Consider the following 20,725-nt stretch of genomic DNA (forward strand, 5'->3'; position numbering starts at 1 on the left):
AACTTTGCTGTTACTTTACCTCCCCCTCCCCTTTCTCCCAGCGTAGGGTTGCAAACTGGATCTACCCCTCTGGTTAACCTCCTGCCTTTTCCATTTCTTCTGTCTCTATCTTATTTTAGAAGGAAACGTATTAGCGAGGGGCGCCGGAACTCAACTTTATAGGACTGCGGGTTTTGCTTATTCTTATTTTTGGATACTATCTTTGCACTGTAAGATGTAAATTTCGGAAAACAAAGAAAAACTGATTTTCTAGGACGATTTTATATTCGATTCATGGCCGCCGCCGTCTTAGGCTGTTACACAAACAATTTGTTAGTTTTATGAGAAATGAAGTCACGTAACATGATCCTGGAACGCTGAATGCATTTATACAACTATTTTCATGCTTACGAATCGACTGTAGTAACGTATACTTCGTTGTTAAAAACGGAGAACAGCGGCGTTAACAGCCCAAAATGGCGGCACCTGAACGCTTCCGTAAAATAGTCTATAGAATTTTTCTTGTCAATAGCACAAACCGAGATTATTTTATTTCTTAAAATTACTTCTTTTCTATTGTGGTGTAATACAGAATTTTCCTTTGTTTGAACAGAGTTGGTTCCCATTAGGCTTTATTATAATTTTGTCACCGATACGGAGTGCAAAGTGATATTTGTTCGTTTCCTTAGTTTCCTAATTTAACATTTGTGGGCAGCTTCGCCTGCCACGCAGGTATGGACAAATCTCATGTGCGCGAGCCAATTGGCCTCAGTTTCTGAATAAGATAAAGCTGCAATCACAGCCAGTTGTGCCACTTAGAGCATACCTATATATGCTCGTAGAGTGGGAACTTGGATGGTGTCGCGTAGTGCCGTGTGTGTTGACGCCAAATGTCGTCTCAGGGGTTGGTAACTTCTACTTGACGTGCTTTTCTGTACATGTATGATCTGTTACTACAACATCCTAGCATTTCAGTCTTTCGTACTACATGTAAACTGCAGTCACGAGGGGGAGTAACACTTACTCCCTTAATGAAATATTGTATCTAACAATTTTCGGTAATGTTACGGAAAAACAATAAACAGAATATTTTAATTAGATCACAGAAAAAATTGCTAAAACAAAACAAAGGAGAACAGAAGATGTGTGAAGAAAATTGCCCACTTTTTCTGTGTTTTTTTTTTATCACAGTACATTTTTAGCAATTTTCTCTATGGCTTCGCTAATCCTCTTGGGTTCAATGTTGGTATGTCACTCCCTCGAACGACTGCATCTGGAGCGAAAAAGCGGCCGTACCGGGGTACCTCTAAGCCGTGAACTCGTATGGCACTTAACCGGTTTTCTGTGGGCACTGTTGTTTATAAGTGAAAGTCTTATACTGGATGCGGTTGTACGTTGCCCTTGGCGAAGCAGTGTTTTCAATCTACATTCAATGAGTAGCCCTGCTTCTGAAAAATAATTACTAATTAGACTGACTACTACTAGCCTCTGGATGTGGATCCGAACCAAAACGTGCTTGAATTTCTTGTATGATCTTTCAAAGAACCAGAAAGTAAGAAAGTGGCCGTCATTTGCCTTCTTGCATAAATATATCTCTTGCTTACACTATGGAGAGGGATAAAGCAAAGATAGTATAGGTAGGGAGGTCAGCCTTACGGGTTCCAGGTTTGCTATCCGGCACTGTGGGTAAGGGAAAAGAGGAGTAGAACAAGCTTAGTGGGGGGGGGGGAGTGAGCACTACAGGCACGCGACATCGAACGCGGCTCATTGTGGGACTATAACTGTAGACTGAAGACGTGCTCATTATGAGATAGTTAATACGACAACGGCTCACAGCGATGACGCAACTGCGCCAAGACACTCACTAAAACCACTTCTGGTTAGACGGCCTGAGAAACATTGTCGCATGAACAAAATTGTCGCACAAAGAGGACCAAGTTGAACAATATTTGACAATATATCACATGCGTCTTAAAGACTATACGCATTTACCCTTTACGCATACATCCTGTACCCTGAGTCGCATTTCTCCCTGTACAGCGTGTATTAAGCGTGGTGGAAAGGCGCTCATTTGTCTCTCAATCACACCCACAAGGCAACTGTACAAATAGGGTCACTTAACTCCTACATGGCATTGTATCGTGATGTTCTATGTGGAAACCTATACAAAAATTAGGTCAACACGGAAAGTATAATACAGGAGACACAATAAAGAATTCACGCAGAGACTCCTCTCGGACTTGTCTATGCACGTGTAAGCATTGTGCCACTCGCTCATCTCGATCTGGACCGGTGTCATTATCGATGTCATGAAACTTGGTCCTGCCAGAATTGACCACAGCTCTGCGGCGGCACGAACTGCTGCGGACGGTGGCGCAAGGTGAATTGATGACGGAAGCAAGCTACTGCAGGTGGTGGGTCCAGGTGCGCTGATGACGTTCCGATCATTATAAGCCGTTATCTCTCTTTAGCACCTTATGCATTCGCATCGAACCGTTATCAACCGTGATCAACCGTACTCCGGTGGCGGCTCTGTATGGCGCGGCCGCGCCGCCCCTATCTTAAAGCGATCTGCGATGGGGACAGAGTGCGCCGAGCGCTGATAGCTTCCTGTGCGCTCTGTTCTCGTCGCTTAGTTCGCGTTGAAGCGAGATGCAGCGAGAAGGTTAATTCGCTCGCTGCTGCGGGCCGGTCCTACTTTAAAAGCGATTGTCTTACGTGACGAACGGACGGACGGATGGACGGATGGGTGTCCTCGTTGGGCAGCATAGAAATGGTCACGCATTTAAAAATCTTCGCGTATGCACCAGTGCCAACTGATGCACCAATCAGCCACGAGCCTGTGCTAAAGATATTCCAGCAAACTCTATATCCGTGCATAGGAAAAATAGGAAACTACGAGAAATATAATGGAGGAGATATACGCATTCTCCCTGTTACGAATGGCCTTTTTACTCTGTATCCCTGCGCCATTTCTAACGCGATAGCGTTAAGGGCCCCGTGTCGCAGAAAATCTGGCGTCGGTGTCGGCGTGGATGTCGGCGTCCGTGTCGGAAAAAAAATCATCCCGAACCACCCCGACCGCGCAGGCTCTCCGCGTGGCGCAAGGTGTTAGTGAACAAAAATTGAGTTTCTCACAGTGAAATCCGTCAGAAAAATGGTAAAGTACCGAACCACAACCTACAGACATGGTGGCGTCGGACTGTTATTTGAATGTACGATAAAACATAATTCTGTTACGACGAAACTCAAACACAAACCCGTTTTGCCAGCATTTCTACCATACCAACAGCGGCGCGCTCGGGTAGGCTACTTGCGAAAATCTTATCCAGATGACGCTCGCATCCTCGGCAGGTAAAATTGGGACTTAGCCTGCCTAATGCGTTTTGGACTACGCGCGTGCATCGGGGCAATAGCAAACAATAAAATAATAAAAAAATGTCCTAGGGTCTTCACATTTAATATAAGGCGACTCATATTACCCCTGGAAAAACGTCTTCCCAGCAATGCATTTATGTTTAGCAGTGAAACCGAAATAAAGGAGATCGGTGTAAGCTTGGTCTTTGTAAGCTGGCTTTCTCACATTCCCTGTTGCAGTGAAGCCTACTACTCATAAAAAATGCGATCCGAACGGGGTGTGATAACGCTATCGCGTTCCACTTTTAAAGGCGAAGCTTAGGCGTCTTTCTATTTTTATTTAGTCCCACTTGAAATTATTTCCTGTTACAAAGCCAGTACCAAACACGTACTGTTATCACATAATAAGCTCTCTTCTCTCCTCGTCATCACTCATTCCGTCTGTTTTCATTTTATTACCGTCTATTATCCCTTCCTCTATCATCCTCTATTTTCATTTAATTCATTCCCTTATCCTCATATCCGAAATCTCTTTCTTCTCATTGCCAGGCAGCACGTGTGAGCATGCAGGTTCCGCGCATGCTCTCTGCGCTTCAATTACTTTTGTTTTATTCTTACTTGCAATGGCATGATTATTCTTCTAACAAATGCGCGAGCTTCTCGTAGGTTTATAGGCTTGTTTGAACTCACGAATAAAAATATTTCCTTGCAGAACAAGGTTTCTTTCTTTGCTCTAGGGATATAAGCGTCTCCTTATTCGAATACATTAGTGTATCCGTATACGAAGACACTAATGCCCGTTCTCCTGCTAACGCGGATGTTGGCAATGACAAGCTCTAATTATAGGCACTTAACCGTGTCGGCAGGCTGACGTCGCTCGACGTCCCTATACTGGCGTTTGTTGTCACGGGCTACGAAGAGACTAATGGACAGGCACTCGTTAAGTTCACTCTAGCGAACGACATGGTTTTCTTATCTTTACTGACCATGTTCCATGTTTCACATGCTTACACACACGCTACTGGTGTAGCGTATGTGCAGAGGATTCGCTCCCTATTATTCGAACTTGACAAGGGGTCAGTGTGAACCATATGCAGACATTATTATTGCCCTTATGGCCGACGCATCTAGCCAGCATGTTACCTTACATGTCTTAGGCAATATTTTAACCGTCGCTCTCTTGGAAACAGTTTGGCGATATACACAATGAGCCATTCCTAGCGTCATAGCCCTTAATGAACCACTAGGAAAATACGCGTCACAGGTCTCGTGAAGATAATTTTGATGCTTTCGAGCGCTATTATTATGACAGCAAAATTAACTTGCGCAGTTGTTCGTTCTTTTCATTTGTGCACAAGCCAATACAGTAGACAGAATGATCAGAGAAGAGCAGCAACCGGCGTGCCACCTACGTACACCACCATTTCCTTAAATAAAACTAGTAAAAAAAAAAAGAGTTCCACTTCCATCAAGCGTTCAGGTGTAACATTGTGTATGCGGCTGTACAACGTGAACACTGTGAATATTCACGTGTGTGAACATTCACCGGAAATCCATTGCGCTTTTCAAAAACACAAATGTTGGTAGTTTTGACTATAACATGAGCAAAGAGACAGAAACGCTCACCATTACGCTTGCATTAGCTTTTTGTGCATGTTTTCATTTCCTTTAGGCTTTGTTTATCAGATTGCCAGATTTATGCTTGGAGTTTGCCTACGAATAACGATTTCTCTACTGAATACAGTTAATACAATGACACAGTGCATGCTTATTGTTTTTGCTTTGTCCGGTTTTCTCTTCGCGCAGCTTCGTATCCTTCAGACTCTTACAATTCCGCCTGAAAAGGAAAAAAACAAAAGATAACAGTACTGTACAACTTAACCGTCCTGCTGTCCTTCGTGTTTTTCAGGAGCCATGATGACGACGTCCCCGCCCGGCACCTGTGAGGGCTCGGACGCGGAATACCGGAGAAAAAACCCGCCTCCGGAGGGCTCCAGCAGCGAGGAAAGTGACGGCGACAGCGATTCCAGTACCAGCGTGAGTGCCCAGGGTTCTTCTCTGCCCGAAGCGGTCGCTTCCATGGCACTGTCCGTCGCCCGGTGACCCGGCCGGTGATCTGCATCACCGCGCCGGCGAGCAACGCATGGAGGACGGCCGGCCGCCGCCGTACTCAAGCCGTGGCTCCGTCGCCGATCACCGCCAGGTGATCATTGACTTGGACAACAGTGGAGTAGGTGCTGGTGTAGGGACCAGAACGAAGAAGTCGGTGCCGTCGCAACAGCAGCAGCAGCAGCAGCAGCAGCAACCACCGCAGACGCAAGAGCAGCAAACTGAGCCACCGGTGGTGATACCACGCTATATGCGTAGCGCACCGATCAAGCTCCTCACCCACCCCGTAGATAGGAACCTCACCTGGTACTTCGTGGCCTCCGTCGCCTTCGTGTCCGTCTGCGCCGTCATTGGTGAGTTTGTGGGGGACTGCAGGGTCGGCTCACTGATGGGCGATTGTTTCAAGCAGAAAATAATCGCTACTGCGAAACTATGCTCGGTATCACTGTCTTGGCACTCCTGTAGAGTGTAGCAAACTCGCAACGCTTTGTTCGTCATATAGGTGGAGGTGATTATTTTGCGCAATATTGTTCCGTAAGGATACCCTCTGTATCCTACTTAAATCATTTAATTTAAAACCGATTATTCATTGGATTGCACTACGCGTTTCATGGTGCATTTGTTCTTTGTAACACGACCTACTTTTTGCCCATTCGCCTTATGTAAAATTCAATATTGCAAAGGCATCGGAGAGGAATATGTAAACGAACTTAAGCACGTGCTAGGACTTATCATTTCATACTCGAAATATGTATGTCAAAACAGGAGTTGCTGTGGTTGGGCACAAGGAGGGAATGACAAAAGCAAAGCTTTTTCAGCAAAAGAAAAAGAAAAGTCGCAGTTTAGCCCGAAAGGCGTATCATCGATTGCGATAGCAACTAAGTGGACAACTATACAAAGTGAGGATAGTAGCTTCATCGCCTGTATAAGCTTGTAGACATATGCATACCAACTAAATAGACAAGCTTGGTGTCACGCGCGCACCATCAAACATGAGCGCATCTCACTAGATGGCCGCGGAAGCTCCCTGGCAAAACGCTGGAGTGAGTCGGCGCGGCAGCAGCACCGAGCGAATTGAGCTTCGTGCCGGCGCTCGCATCAACGCGATCTTAGCTGCGAAAACACAGGGAGGGCGGACTCTGCCCCCGCCACAGATGGCTTTCAAGATACAGGCGCGCGGCCGGGCGCTCGCGGCGCAGAACGCCTCGAGCTCCCCGCCCCCTCCCCCCGAAGCCTCCCGGCCCGGCGGGAGCGCCCGGCCACAGTCAAGCGCGGGCCCTCCACCTCCCTATATCCTCCCTCCGGAGCGTTGTGCGCGATTGGAAGACTGAGCTTCCTTCCAACTTCCCGCCCTTGTGTGCGCGAGCCACGACTGCCGGCTCACCGTCGCACGCTCTCACTCGCACATACAGCGTACGGCGCGTGGCGACGATTTTATCGCCCGTGGACTTTATAAGCAACCTCACGACGACGGCAGCGACGACGGTGGAAATTCTCTAAGAGTGTCTATATAATTGTTATCGCAATAATATACCGAAACGCTTGCGTAGAACAAACTTTGAGACATTACCATACAGTCATATTGCCACAATAGGTTTAAAGCAAAATAATGCAATGAAGCAAGCTTGTACATTCAATAACAAAAAGATTGCAACAGGACATTTTAAAGGAATTTTTGCACCAATGTACTCACTCACTATTTATCTTACAATAACAAATTCAGCAGTTAAAGTAGGAATTTTGTTACGTTATTATGCGTTATGACCTCACATGGTTGTTTATTCTACGCATCCACAGTTCAAAAAGAAATAAAACTTTTAAAACATTCTGTGCTGTATTTTAAACGGGTAATATACTTTGTACGTGCCAGTAATGTATGTAATGTTATCTGGCTTGTAATTTCGACGTTGAAATAGCGATGGAATATCTGAAAAAATAACGCTCACTTTCAATATCTTTCTCACTGGGTGAGAAAGATATTTGGCAGAGCGTGTCATATACGTGGCAATGTATATACAGGGCTCGGTAATGTTATGTAGACACGACACATTTTTATTTTACGCAAATAAAGAAATATTCGCCGGAAGCTCCGAGGCCACAGCGCCGGAATAATCTGTAGACAACCATCTTAGTCAAGAGTTCGAGGATACCGTCTGGTCTGGTAAAAGCATTGTGGAAAATTAGGCAGGTTACTGACCAAAGTCAAAATAAAAATAAAATGACGTTTCGTCATTGTGAACAAGGGATGCCGACGGATCCTAAAATTTCACGTTATTTTTATTTTCACCTTGGTCTGTGACCTGCTTCAATTTTAACAGCCATCTCATATTCCTTGCGGAGCGGGTCAGTCTATGGCCATTTTAAAACCATGTTCAGTTTTGTTCGGCATAATAATGCATCTCTTGTGCGTACACGCGACTTTGACGTGGTGAGCTTCCGCGGTTTTGTGATTTGGCGTCACTGGCAGACGGTCTAGGCGAAGCCTGAAACATTTTCACCATTCGCCGAAGGTTGATTTTTGCAAAGACGTGCAATCGGAAGGAGAAGAAAATAAACTTTATTGAAAAGAATGGGCAGGCAGTTTGGTTTTGGTGGCCTCAGGTTGTGGCTCGAAGTCCTTGGACTCGGCCAGCATCTTCGGCTTGCCGGATGGCCAAGAGCTGGTCTTCCAGCTCAGAACTTTTGTGGTCCGAATCCAAGTGGCGGTGATGCCGACGGAGAAGGTCCCTGGCGGCTCCGGCAGCCGGGGCGACTACGGGAAGGAGCGAGCTCGAGGCTTCCTGTATTCTGGTAACGTACGCCTTTCTGGGCATGTCGCTAACGGCGGCGGCTTTAGTACCGTTGTTGCCTGCACATTCCCACAGCATGTGTCGCAGCGTTGCTCTGTGTCCGCACGCTTTACACGCATCAGTCGGATATAAGCTCGGGTAACAGTGGCGTAAGACGGCCGGGCTAGGGTAAGTGTGCGGTTGCAGTACGCGTAAGGTTACGGCCTCGTTCCTGTCTAATTTAACGTGCGGTAGCGGGAATTTGCGACTTTCGAGTCTTCGTTCGGCCTAATCTGCATAGTCAATGTGTACACATCATCTTGAGATGTGCACTTTTCACGCTTTTGCGACTTCACGTGAAAGACAGGCGATGTAGGCGGGGCCTCCAAAATTTCTGACTACTCACGGAGGACCTAATGGAGGAAATAGAATAGAAACACTTAGCAATAGCTTCATGGCTTAGTGCCCCTGCCTACCTGTATGTCATGGGCATTCCGATTTACGTATGCTAGACACCTTAAATTGCTCCTATATCAATACCTTATATGTGCTCCCTCAACGGTCAACGTTTCCGCACTACTATTACACAACGTGCTATGAAGCCATCTACTTTGCAGAGCCTGTCCAGTTTTCTTTTAATTTAGTCTAGTTTTTTTTGGCCAACACACGTTTCGCTCGTGACACAGTACAAAGGCAGGTGATTAGGATCCTTACTGGGTCCTGATCCCGCCGCGCGCAGCAGAAGCAGTGACGTCGAGCACCAGCCAAGATTTACAGTGGAATGCAATAAAGGCTGCCAACTAGAAAATGCAAGAAATGTGGTATGATCACTGAGTATTGTGGACTCAGAGCCGAGGCTTCTGTGCGAGACGGCCAGCTGAGGCTCTTAGAGACTGACGCGGGCAGACAAGAATGGAGCACTACCTTTACTTGGAAGCCTCCAGGTGCCAACTGCCGGGGCTACTATCCAGCTACACGGGCGCATGCCCCGGAGCTGGCATTATGCTGGTGATGGCCACGGTTGAAGCCAGTGTCCCACGCTGCCCCTCTTCCTCAGAGAAAGGAGAGGGACTAGTCGTTCGTGTCTATTATGTCGAGGACGACGTCATGGGGTATTGAAGGCGGTGATGCCTCGGGTCTGGCAGACCAATGGGGTGCCATGTCCTCGACCCACAGAAATTTGGGCTGCAGCTAGTGCAGAAGAGTGACGGCAGCCTCCGCGGTGGTGGGGGACGGGAATGCCGGGACGGAACGGTGGGCACGAGGGGTGCCCTGAACGTGGTGGTGAGAGGGGTGGTGCCCTATGTGGAGGGAGCGAGGGTTGGAAGTTTGGGCGGTAGGGGTTGAAACAGTGGTGGTACATCGAAAAAAAAGTCGAGGCACTGAGTTGCCCTTACGTGGATGAATGCGAAAGCATTGCAACCAGCAAAGGTCATGGGTTCGAGTGCCTAATTAAGTCTATCTTAATAAACTGTACCTTAATTAACTTCGCCTTAATTGACACGAACGGTCATGGGTTTGACTCTCACCAATGGTCGTGCGTTCAAGTGCCGTAATGAAATCTATCTTAAATAAACATACCCTAATTAGCTTCGCCTTAATTCATTCTGCCCTAATTAACTTTGCCTTAATTAACTTTGGCTTAACTGATGTCACGAAGTACCTCGATTGGCTCACTTGACTTTTTAGAATATCGTGGTCACGCCAACGCCGACTACGCCGGATTTTCCGCCTCATGAGCCATATAATGCTCTCGTATTAATAATCGCTCCAAACCGCCTGAAGTGGCTGGTGTCGCGCCGCGTAGGATAAAAGACTATAAGGTGACTTCGAATGCAAGACTTCACGTCTTGTAGCTTCAGTGAAGGTGCCAACGGAAGGAATATCAATAAAGCAATCACAATTAGGCGAAGCGCAACAATGTTTGAGCTGAGACACATGTATAGGACCAACCAAAGAACCGCTTGCAACAGATTTCAAACGATAAGAACGTTTACTAATCTTGCGAACAACCGTAAAAGGGCCATCCCATCGAGATGCCGGGGACGCCGAAAATCCTGCGGCTGAGTTATTCAACGGTTGTGTACGGAGCAATACCAGGCCACCGAGCTCGTGCTGAAGACTGGTGCGACCCGAATTATACTAGGCTGTCTGCTCCAGCCAAACGTTGTCCAAATTCTCGCGAGCAACAGTGACAGCAACGTCAAGTTTCTTCGTAAAGGAGTTGTGAAACTCCGGCTATCGGGGTGGGTAGGACGGGATGGGACAAGCATGTTTACATATCGGAAAGGAATTTGCTTAACAAAATTCAGAAAGGCAAGAGTGAAGAAGTAGAGTAGTTCACTCTGGTTCGTGTAACAATCGCCATTTCTGAAAGATTGACGTGCGTGTCCGTGTGGGGTGTGGTATATGTGCTGTAAAAATAGCCCTCAAATGGCGATGGACACCCTCAGTGATCTTTGTCTGTGATTGGTAGGGCGATGTTTTTTTGTGTGTGTGTGTGTGTTTGATACCCCGGGCAGAACACGTCATCGCGAATGTGCGACTTATAAAATAAGTAGTGTTGTTGTTTATCAACTGTGCCGGGAGCAGTGCCGGTTATCAATTATTCCAGGAAAAAACGCTAGGAACATTGAAGGTGTAAATCGTTTCATGAAACATATGAAAGATTAAAAATAAGCAGTGCGTTTTCTGTTTTTTTTTTCACTCTGTGTTCTTGTTATGTCACCCATTGTAGTATTTCATCACCCCCTTTGTTTAACGCGCCGTTTGGGTCTATAGTGCCCGGTTTGATAGCAAGAGACTTGAAGACATCTTGACAGCAACCCCTGGTCCATGGATTATCACAGGAGACTTTAACGCCCACCATCCTATCTGGGGAAGCTCTAAAATTAACGCAACCGGCCGACGATTGGCTTCATTCGCATCTGACCATGGACTGTCCCTTCTTAATGATGGGAGCCCTACCTTTTTGCGAGGCTCATCATACAGCAGTTGCTTAGACTTGGCTTTTGTGTCACGTCGCTTGGCTACTCGTGTAAAGTGGTTTTTAGACGTTGAGACACATGGGAGTGATCATATCCCCAGTTACCTTAAGATCAAGGGTTTGGCCAGCTGCCATTCGCCAAACACAATCCGGCGAATTGACTGGTCTACATTCGAAACCAGCATGGAAGAAGCTTGTCGCAACGGTCTCCCTTCTGGCCTTCAGCAAGCTATCAAGGAGGCAACGCAGAATGCGATGTGCACGCTGAAATGCAATCCAAGGTTCTCCGAATCCGACGTGGAGTTAGAGCGACTCCGTGCGATTCGTCGGCGGGCCGAGCGAAGATACCGACGCACTAAGTCCATCCATGATCTCAGAATAGCCAGACGCACGCAAAAGAAAATCCAGCGCCGAATGGCCAAACTGGAATCTCAACGGTGGGCAAAATTTTGTGAATCCCTAGACCCCCGAAAATCTCTTTCTCACATATGGAGAACCGTGCGAGGCCTACGTACGTCTCCCGAACAACGCGTGCCATTCAAAGCCTTGGCACTTTTCCAACGTCGAGAGGACATCGAGGTAGCGGAAGATTTCTGCAGAAAGATTGCAGGTCAATCAACCTACACAGGCCCCCTTGGTACGGATAGCATTGAGCCGCATACACGGGACTCACGCATGGACTTGCCTTTCACCACCGAGGAGCTTGATGCGGCTCTTGCTTTGTGTAATCGGCCGTCGTCTCCTGGACCAGATGGCATATCGTACCGCATCTTGTGCCACCTGGGTGAGCGAGCGCGAAATGCCTTGCTGGATATATTCAATGAATCCTGGCAGGATGGAAACGTTCCTCAAGAATGGAAGACAAGCCGCCTGGTGCCACTCCTCAAACCTGGCAAGTCACCACTCGAGCTCGCGTCATACCGCCCAATCGCGCTGGCAAGTTGCGTAGGGAAGGTGATGGAACGCATGATCCTTGCCAGATTGGAGTGGTACCTGGAACGCTACCAAGTTTATCCAAATGCTATGGCCGGCTTTCGACGTCTCCGCTCCTCCATCGATAACGTCATCGATCTGGTCACTTACGTCCAACATCAAAAGAGATGTAAACGATTATCGGTCGCTATGTTTCTGGACGTAAAAGGAGCTTATGACAATGTTGCTCATGATGCCATACTTGATGCTCTGGAATCGGTTGGCCTTGGTGGCCGCGTGTACCGGTGGACCCGCAACTACTTACACATGAGGCCATTCTTTGTGCAGACCGAGTACGGTCCGACGTCTCAACACTGCACATACCGTGGTGTTCCTCAAGGTGGCGTTTTGAGTCCCACACTATTCAACCTTGTTCTTGTCGGTCTCGTGGAACGCATACCAAATGCTGTCCATATATCAATGTATGCCGATGACATCTGCGTGTGGACGTCGGGTGTAACACGTCCTCAGGTGCGCGCGAGACTTCAAAAATCTGCGACATCAATTTCGGCGTATCTCAGCGAACAAGGCCTCCAGATTTCACCTGAGAAATGTGCGCTGGTCGCGTTTACGCGGAAGTCAATGACGCCTTACGCCATATCCATCAATGGGCAAAACATCTGTTACACCAGGACGCATAGATTCTTAGGGGTGATCATTGATCGAGACCTCAACTGGAGCCCCCATGTGACCTACCTGAAGAAGCGCCTAATGGCCATTTCACACGTTTTCAAGTTTCTTGGAGGGAAAACGTGGGGAGCGTCAGTACACGCAATGTTACAACTATACAGGGCACTGTTTCTCGGATATCTGAGATACAGCTTACCTGTACTGAGCAATACCTGCAGAAGCAACATCCGCACAATCGAAAGTGCTCAGGCGCAGGCACTAAGGGTTTGTCTTGGATTGCCACGATGCACATCGACAACGGAAACAATTGCAATAGCTCAAGATTACCCAGTGACAACTCATATGACATTGGAAGTGCTCAGAGCACACATCAGGCACATTGCCCGCTCCCCTTTCCATCACCTCGCCACTCTGCCGAATGACCGACCCAATGCCTCCTTTTGCCAGGTGATATCGGCGTACCGTGACTGCCTCCCTCGAGATTATACGCCTGCCGAGAGACTGCTATCACCTCCTTGGTGTTTGGCTCGTCCACAAGTTCGACTCTCGGTACCAGGGATTCGAACAAAAGCAGGACTCTCGTCCCCAGCTCTCAAGCAGCTATCTCTCCTCATGCTGCACGAGACATACAAGGACCATTTTCACATTTACACTGATGGCTCGACAACTCTTGACGGATCTACAGGGGCTGCAATCTTCCCCGCAAAAGCTGTGACCCTTCAGTTTCAAACTTCTCACCGGACAACGTCGACTGCGGCAGAGCTTGCTGCACTTCGCTGCGCACTTCACATAATTCACGAAGACTTACCACGAAGATGGAGCATATTTACAGATTCAAAGGCCGCCCTGCATTGTCTGCTATCCGCTCTACGTCGTGGACAACAAGACCAACTTGTGCTGGAAATAAGGCAGCTTTGTCACCAACTGGCAGAAAAAGGACATGACATCACTTTTCAGTGGCTCCCAGGCCACTGCGGCATCATGGGCAACGAACAGGCTGATGAAGCTGCGAGGAGGGCTCACGAAAATGCTGTGAAGGAACCCATCCCGCTATCAAGAGCCGATGCAGTAACAAAGCTTCGCATAATCGCGCGTGATTCCACACGAGCCATGTGGAACACACCTGGTTTCCAACATACTCGACTGCACCGCCTGGACCCATCCCTCCGACTACGCATTCCATCTGGACTTCCTCGAATAGAGACAACTGCTCTCTGCCGACTGTGGCTTGGAGTATCCTTTACGAATGCTTTTGCTTGTCGCATCGGAATGGCCGACAGTGCTGCCTGTGATACTTGCGGCAGCGAGGAAACACTCCAACATATCCTGTGTCATTGTCCCCGCTACAGCTCCCAGAGACAGTCGCTCGTAACGGAGTTGGCACGCCTCGACGACCGGCCGCTTTCTGAGCAGACGATTTTAGAATGCCGACTGATACGGTCTTCACAGCAGAAGGCGACGAGGGCGCTACTGAAGTTCCTCCGGTCAAGCGACCTGTTTGAACGACTGTGACGCTTCTGAGTTCCTTTGTGTGTGCGTGTATGTGTGTGTGTGTGTTTTTTTTCTTTTCTTTATCTACCTCTCTAGGTGTGTGCATTTTTCTTTATCTTTCTGTCTCCCCTTACCCCTTCCCCAGTGTAGGGTAGCAAACTGGATATTTACCTTCCGGTTAACCTCCCTGCCTTTCGCATCTCATTTATCTCTCTCTCTCTCTATCTTGGGTCTATAGAGGAAAGTAAATGACGATGGTGATGACGTGTTACGAGTTGTCCAAACATTTTAAATATGACCCAACAGGAAATTTGCAGGTCAAAATTTGCCGGTGCGTCCATTTTTTGGAGATGATTCGTGATGTTAATGCGATTACCAGTATTTCTTATGATGCGTTCGTAATTAGTAAGGATATTCCTTATGTGTTATGATGATTATTATTAGTATACCCATAGACCCAAGTGGGAGTGAAAGCGTGGTACGTACCCAGTGGGCAAATGGGTATCCATTTGCGCATACCAAAAGCGCAAGTCGTCTATTCCCAATTTGTCTATTCTAGCACTTACCCGTTGGTAATTTGGTAAGTGGCACGTGCCTAATGACGTACCCAGTTCCCCAAGTTGGCCTGTAATAGGTAAGTAACGAACAATATAGCGCGAAGAGCGTGAATACCCCTAATAGTGTTAATCGCACTGGTAGCACTGGAGCACAATTTATGCTGGGGGCATGTGACGAGCGATTCTATACATAACTTCAAGGACACCATTCTGTCTGATAAAGAGGGACCATGGTTTCTTCGGGAATCTGTGTGGAGTTTGTCAGTGTGTACTTTCAACACACGCAACAGTCGTGTACTTCTACCTGTACTGACAAAGAATCACTGTGACAGCGTTACATTGCAGTGTGACGTTTTTAGCAAGCAACGCCTAGTGTGTGTCTGCCGTCTCTTTCTTAGCCTGTTAGCCTTTGATGCTGAAGTTAGCCTGGTACTTCCCTATCGCAAAGCTAGGTTCCGGGCTCCATATTCCAATCAGTATTGTCGTGTAGGAAATGGGATCTCGAAGCGGTAGGTAACCATGCTTCCGTGTTGCGATTAGCAACATTTATGTCAGTTCGCTGCCGCTAGTAATGCGTTGCTGAAAACGGACGTCATGATCTGAACATCACCGCCTTGAAGAAAATGTAGCTGTTTCATTTGAAACAGTACAGTAGGCCAGAGCGGTGCGCCATTTATTCCAACTGCGTACATTAACTAATGATTATCCTGGACCAAATGTCAAGGGCAACCGAAACAGCGTCTGTGTGTCGACGTTAACAGCGGGAACCTGTTTCCATGCCCAGCTCCGAGCTATAGGCTTGAGGTTACCATGGCAACGAGGAAATCATAACGGCAAGCCCTCCGTGTTAGCCGTAAAAGCGAGTCATTACAAACGCTGCGCTAGGGGGACCAACTGCTGCCATTAACGGTGTCACCGAGGTTCCGCCTCTGTTGGCCAGTTGCAACTCTCTCTCGCTGCGATCGCTGTTGCCGGCACTTTTTGCGGCGCATCGCAGCATCGTGTGTCGGATATTCTTCCCGGTCGTCAAAAAGCGGAGAGGGCGCGCAGAGGCAGGATAAGGGCTAGAAGGAGTGTGGAGAGAATCGAGCTTATGGTGGAAGGAGGGAACTCGGAGCGCGCATTGCCTAACAAACTTCAAGCCAAGAAAAGTCGCCCCAACACGTGATCATGTCGCGGTGCGTTTTGATGTGTGTTAGCCGCGCTCAATGTACTCGGCACACGGTCTTCAAAAATACAACGAAGACGGTACACGCATTATGTATATTTAGGGTGTTTTATTTCCTCCTTTTTTTTTTCGTTGCACCAACTCTTTAAAAATTGCCTGTGGCAGACAGCACCGTTATAACCCCGCAACGAAATTACCCGCTGATTCGGACATTCTTTCATTGAGCAACCAGACATTCACTTATTATTTCTTGCTTAGTAACTTACAACACATATTGCAATCTACGGTTTTTAGCTGGTCAGCTTGCAATGTTTATGAACTTGGATTGAATTCTCACGATGGCACCGGTTTCAAGTTATGTGCCGTAATAATTGTTGTAGAAAGATGATTTTGTTTTATTACTATTTGAAGAAAACGCTGTTATATGCATTGAAGGACGAAAATAACGGGGACAGCAATGTATTTAGTCGGACAGTTTGAAATTTATTATCTCAAAACTGGTCTGGTCCTGAGAAGTCGTTCCAAGGGGATACATCGCCGTGCGAACTCACCCGCCACAATACGTAAAATTCAATATGTGCCTTAAAATAATAGTTTAAAAATATAATTAGAGCAATTACGTTAATTATTAAAATACGCGCTTCGAATTCTAGTAGAAGTTATGTCCGACTCATCGAGTAATTTAGCTCAAGGGTTACAATCGTGCAATCTGCCACAGGGAATTTTTAAAATTTTGTTCTTAAAAAAAGAAAAAGAAAACTGGTTATACGTTGCAATAAAGGACCGAGGTTGCACCATAGCGGGAGAAAGTGTCAACAGAGTAGTTGGCAAAGCACACGAACAACTGCGCGTAGACTAAAACCTACCTGGAACGAAGTACACTGGCCAGAGACTGCCAAGCACAGAGCGACGTGTTGTGCTAACCTTTCGAGAAGGAAACGGGGAAGGGGTATGTATGGCTTCGCTTGCGAAGGCTGGCTGCGTGACATCACGCTTCCTTGTAGGTCACTTCCTTCCTCCCTGAGCGCGGTGACGTAGAAGAGAAGAGACGACCTTGTTTCGGTGGTGCCACGATGGCTATGGTTATAAACCCTTTTCCATGCGCTCCCGTGGGCGCCGCCATGTTTGATCACGTGGCAACGCGTCCATTGCTTGCTCCAGCCGGCCTCCATGGCCTTTGTTTGTATACAACGGCAGCGCAGGACGCCGGTGTGGCGTAGAACGTCGCTGTTTCGCCGTTTGTCACCTACAATGACTCCGTAAACGGCACGAGACTTTGGCCAATGCTTCAGAAAATATTAAAGTAACGCATATCTACCGTACCGAGCTCATCACGAGTTGTCCAAGTGCTATAAGCACTGCCCCGCGGTGAAAGGGCTACATGGCAGGGCTAAAAAAAATTAGAGAACGCTTAAGCTTCGCCTTTAAGTTTGGAACGCGACAGTATTAAAAGCTCCCTTGTAATGCTTGTCAGGCTTCCTGGCAACTGTAGTTTTCTTTTAAATCATAGAATTTCTTAGCGAGCATTTGCCACTTTGACAGTATCTATCTATCTATCTATCTATCTATCTATCTATCCATCTATCAATTTATCTATTATCTTCTATGCACGAACGTCTTTCTGCTCTCATGGTCGTTTCGTTAACTTGGTATGTACCAAAATTGACATAGTATGACAAGAGTGTATGGTGCACATAAATGATTGGTCATGACATGAATGTCATAACATGCGTGTCATGTAGGTCCTTACAACGACCCAGCGAAAGAAGATTAACATTCAAAAACCACTGAAATGGATTCTGACGTAGGTACTAAGTGAAGGAAACACTAAAGGATGATGGTACAAGTCAGAGTCATGACCATGACTCAGCATAAATGACAATGACTCAGTGAAAAAAAATTAACACTCAAAAATCACTGGAATGGGTTCAAAATTGGGCACTAAGGGAATCAAACACTAAATGATGATGTTAGAAGTCATATTCTTGAGCATGACTCAGTAAAAATGACAATGACTTAGCGAAAAAAGATTAATACTCAGAAACCAACGGAATGGGTGCGGATGTGGAGGAAGGAAAGGGAAGAAAAATTAGTAAGTGAAGGAAAACGTTAACGGTTGATGATCGAAGTCATAGTCATGATCGTGACGAACGTTTTCGCCTTAATGTCTCTTAGGCGTAGCGAAGGGGACTCCTGAGGACTCACGACATGAATTACATGACATGCGTGTCATGTACGTCATGAAACAGCCGCCTACGTCTTGGTGCTTACATGGTCGCTTCGTTAATATTGGTAGGCTCTCCGCATACTGCTTCGCATAACATCGATTCCCAGAAGGCGCGGGATCTGCCGGCTTCCTGTTCACTAACGCCTTGCGCAACGCGGAGGGCCTGCGCTGTCGGGGTGGTTCGGAATGATTTTCTCAGCCACCGATGGCGGTGTGCCCACGCCGACACCAACAACGACGCCGGATTTTCTGCTAAACGAGGCCCATATCGCTGTCGCGTTAAAATTGTTTTCCAAAACGAAGTGGTACGTACATTGAGCCATTATGTTAAATCAGCATTACCGCCATTCGTTCAACGTTTATTTATTTAATTAATTAATTTATTTATTTATTTACTTATTTACTTATTATCAATTAAAATTTCTAAAGTATGTAATAAACTTGAATTGAATTGATTTGAATTGAATGACTTGGAAGGCACAGGTTGTCATGTCTTTGGTGGGGGTGTCCGAATATTCGAAACTCCCGAATAACGAGTCGAATAGTGTCCGTTCGATTCGGTCTTCGAATCGAATGGTCACTATTCGTAAGTACGAATATTTCTCGAAATCCTTTCTTATATTTCAATACGTCAAGTGCGGCCAAAGAAACATAAAATTCGGGCAAATGTACGGTAAACTTTCACCCCTGCGGGCATAGTATAGAGATAAAACACGAGAACTTGGGAAGTGGAGCATGCTACGTCACTTAGGTATAGCCATACTTTACAGGCTATAAAGCGATCATTCGCGCTCCTTGAACAGGCCTGCGCATGCGAAGAAACTAGTTGTTTGCTCCTAATCTCCATTTATGCTTTTAACAAACAGCGCATCATAACGGACTATTCAATGATAACATAAACTTGCTAACATTAAGAATACTGGAATGTTAACGTCACTTTATAATAATTGTGAGAACGCGTTTTCATTATTCGAAAACAGTATACTGGAAAGTATTCGATACTCGATTCGATTTCTTTCTGGGCCTATTCGATTCGTATTCGAAAAATTACTATATTCACGCACCCCTAGTTTGTGGTTCAGTAACGCTTTTTTTTTGGTGCTACGTCAATACACTTTATTTCTACTAATCACTCGCTAATGTGCCTATTGCGCTAGATTTGTTTATGCCTCGCTCGGAACTTGAACGTCTATGTTTTGAAGGTTTGTGCAGCAGCTTACAGAAAACACATAATGACGTTCGTCACTAGATTACGTAGTGGCTCGTAACATATGTAACATTCTTGCGTAACATATGTAAGTAACCCATTGGTCGGCATGCTCTCTAATGAGTGCACTCATATCTAATACCTGACGGCGAGTCTCCGGGGGTTTAAGAACGTGGCTGGACGCTCGTGTAGAGTGAAAAAACATTTACAAGCGTGAGCGTGTGTCTTCTAATTTTGTGACGCTTTCCGGCCGTCATATTTTCCCGGAACCATTGCCTCAAAAGTAATCGCAATATTGTTACACTACCGGCAGATCTTGGTTTGACTTAGGTGGCGGCCGGACATTTTATTCCCGGGATGTTGCGCGCAGAAGCATCGACGATGGAAGCCTGGCATGAGAGTGGCTATTGCAAACTAGAGTTAGCAGTACGCCGCTAACGAGGGCACTTGCTTTTTTTTTTATTTTTTATAAGCTCCTTCATTGTTGACACAAAACAGCGGGCTGACCTACTTTTAGCGCAAAGATCACTCTGAGAATGCCACAGCTGCCAATCCGCGAGTGATAAAGCAGCCTTACCCCTGTATTCAGAAATTCATCTTAACTTTAAGTCTATGCTTGACTACATTTAACTGACGCCTGGTTTGAATCTGCCCATGACGCCCATTGCCTTTCCTTCAGCACGTTCAGAACAGGCGTCATTTAGAACAAGTAAAGCATGGGCTTCAAGTTAATATACATTTCTGAATACGGTGGTTACTCAAGTGTGTACGCGTATACAGCATATCTAGCAGATTTTTTTTTTTTTTTAATGTGGGGTTGAGCGTGCTCAAATTGCACGCTTGGTTTTCAGGGATGCGCTGGAGCTGGGACTCCGAATTCATTTTGACCGTCAGCTGCCCCGTACGTGCAACCAAATCTATGGGCAGGAGCGTTTTCGCCTTCCACCCCTACCGGAACTCACTCCCCGCGACTGGGAATAGAATCGCTGCGAACGCGGCGCGGCAGGTCTGGAAGCAACAAATGACTCGGCGCGTCGCAATCGCCCATCTGTTTATGGTTAGTGAGCTAGACGGCGGAACGCGTCTATATAGGGATCCACATGATCAGCGTTGGTTTAGAAAGCTGAACTATTCAATTGGACTTACTGGCTAAGATAAACGCGGAGTGAAATTGTTGTGCAGGGTTGTTATGTACGCACAACTCTTGTTAATTACGTTGCAAAGCGACTTCGAGACTCCAGTTCGGGCTGCTTGGCATCCTCTTCCTTCATACT

General features: G+C 46.7%; 1 protein-coding gene across 1 annotated transcript in view; it reads left to right on the forward strand.

Annotated features, from left to right (window-relative positions):
• Positions 1-20,725, forward strand: part of LOC119465254 (uncharacterized) — a 405,770-nt gene that overhangs the window by 223,789 nt on the left and 161,256 nt on the right. The window contains 1 exon segment of the mRNA XM_037726053.2: positions 5,246-5,798. Within this exon segment, the coding sequence (XP_037581981.1) occupies positions 5,480-5,798 (319 nt within the window). The 5' untranslated portion in view covers positions 5,246-5,479.

Source organism: Dermacentor silvarum, chromosome 9, assembly GCF_013339745.2.
Source record: "Dermacentor silvarum isolate Dsil-2018 chromosome 9, BIME_Dsil_1.4, whole genome shotgun sequence".
Taxonomy (NCBI): Eukaryota; Metazoa; Arthropoda; class Arachnida; order Ixodida; family Ixodidae; genus Dermacentor; species Dermacentor silvarum.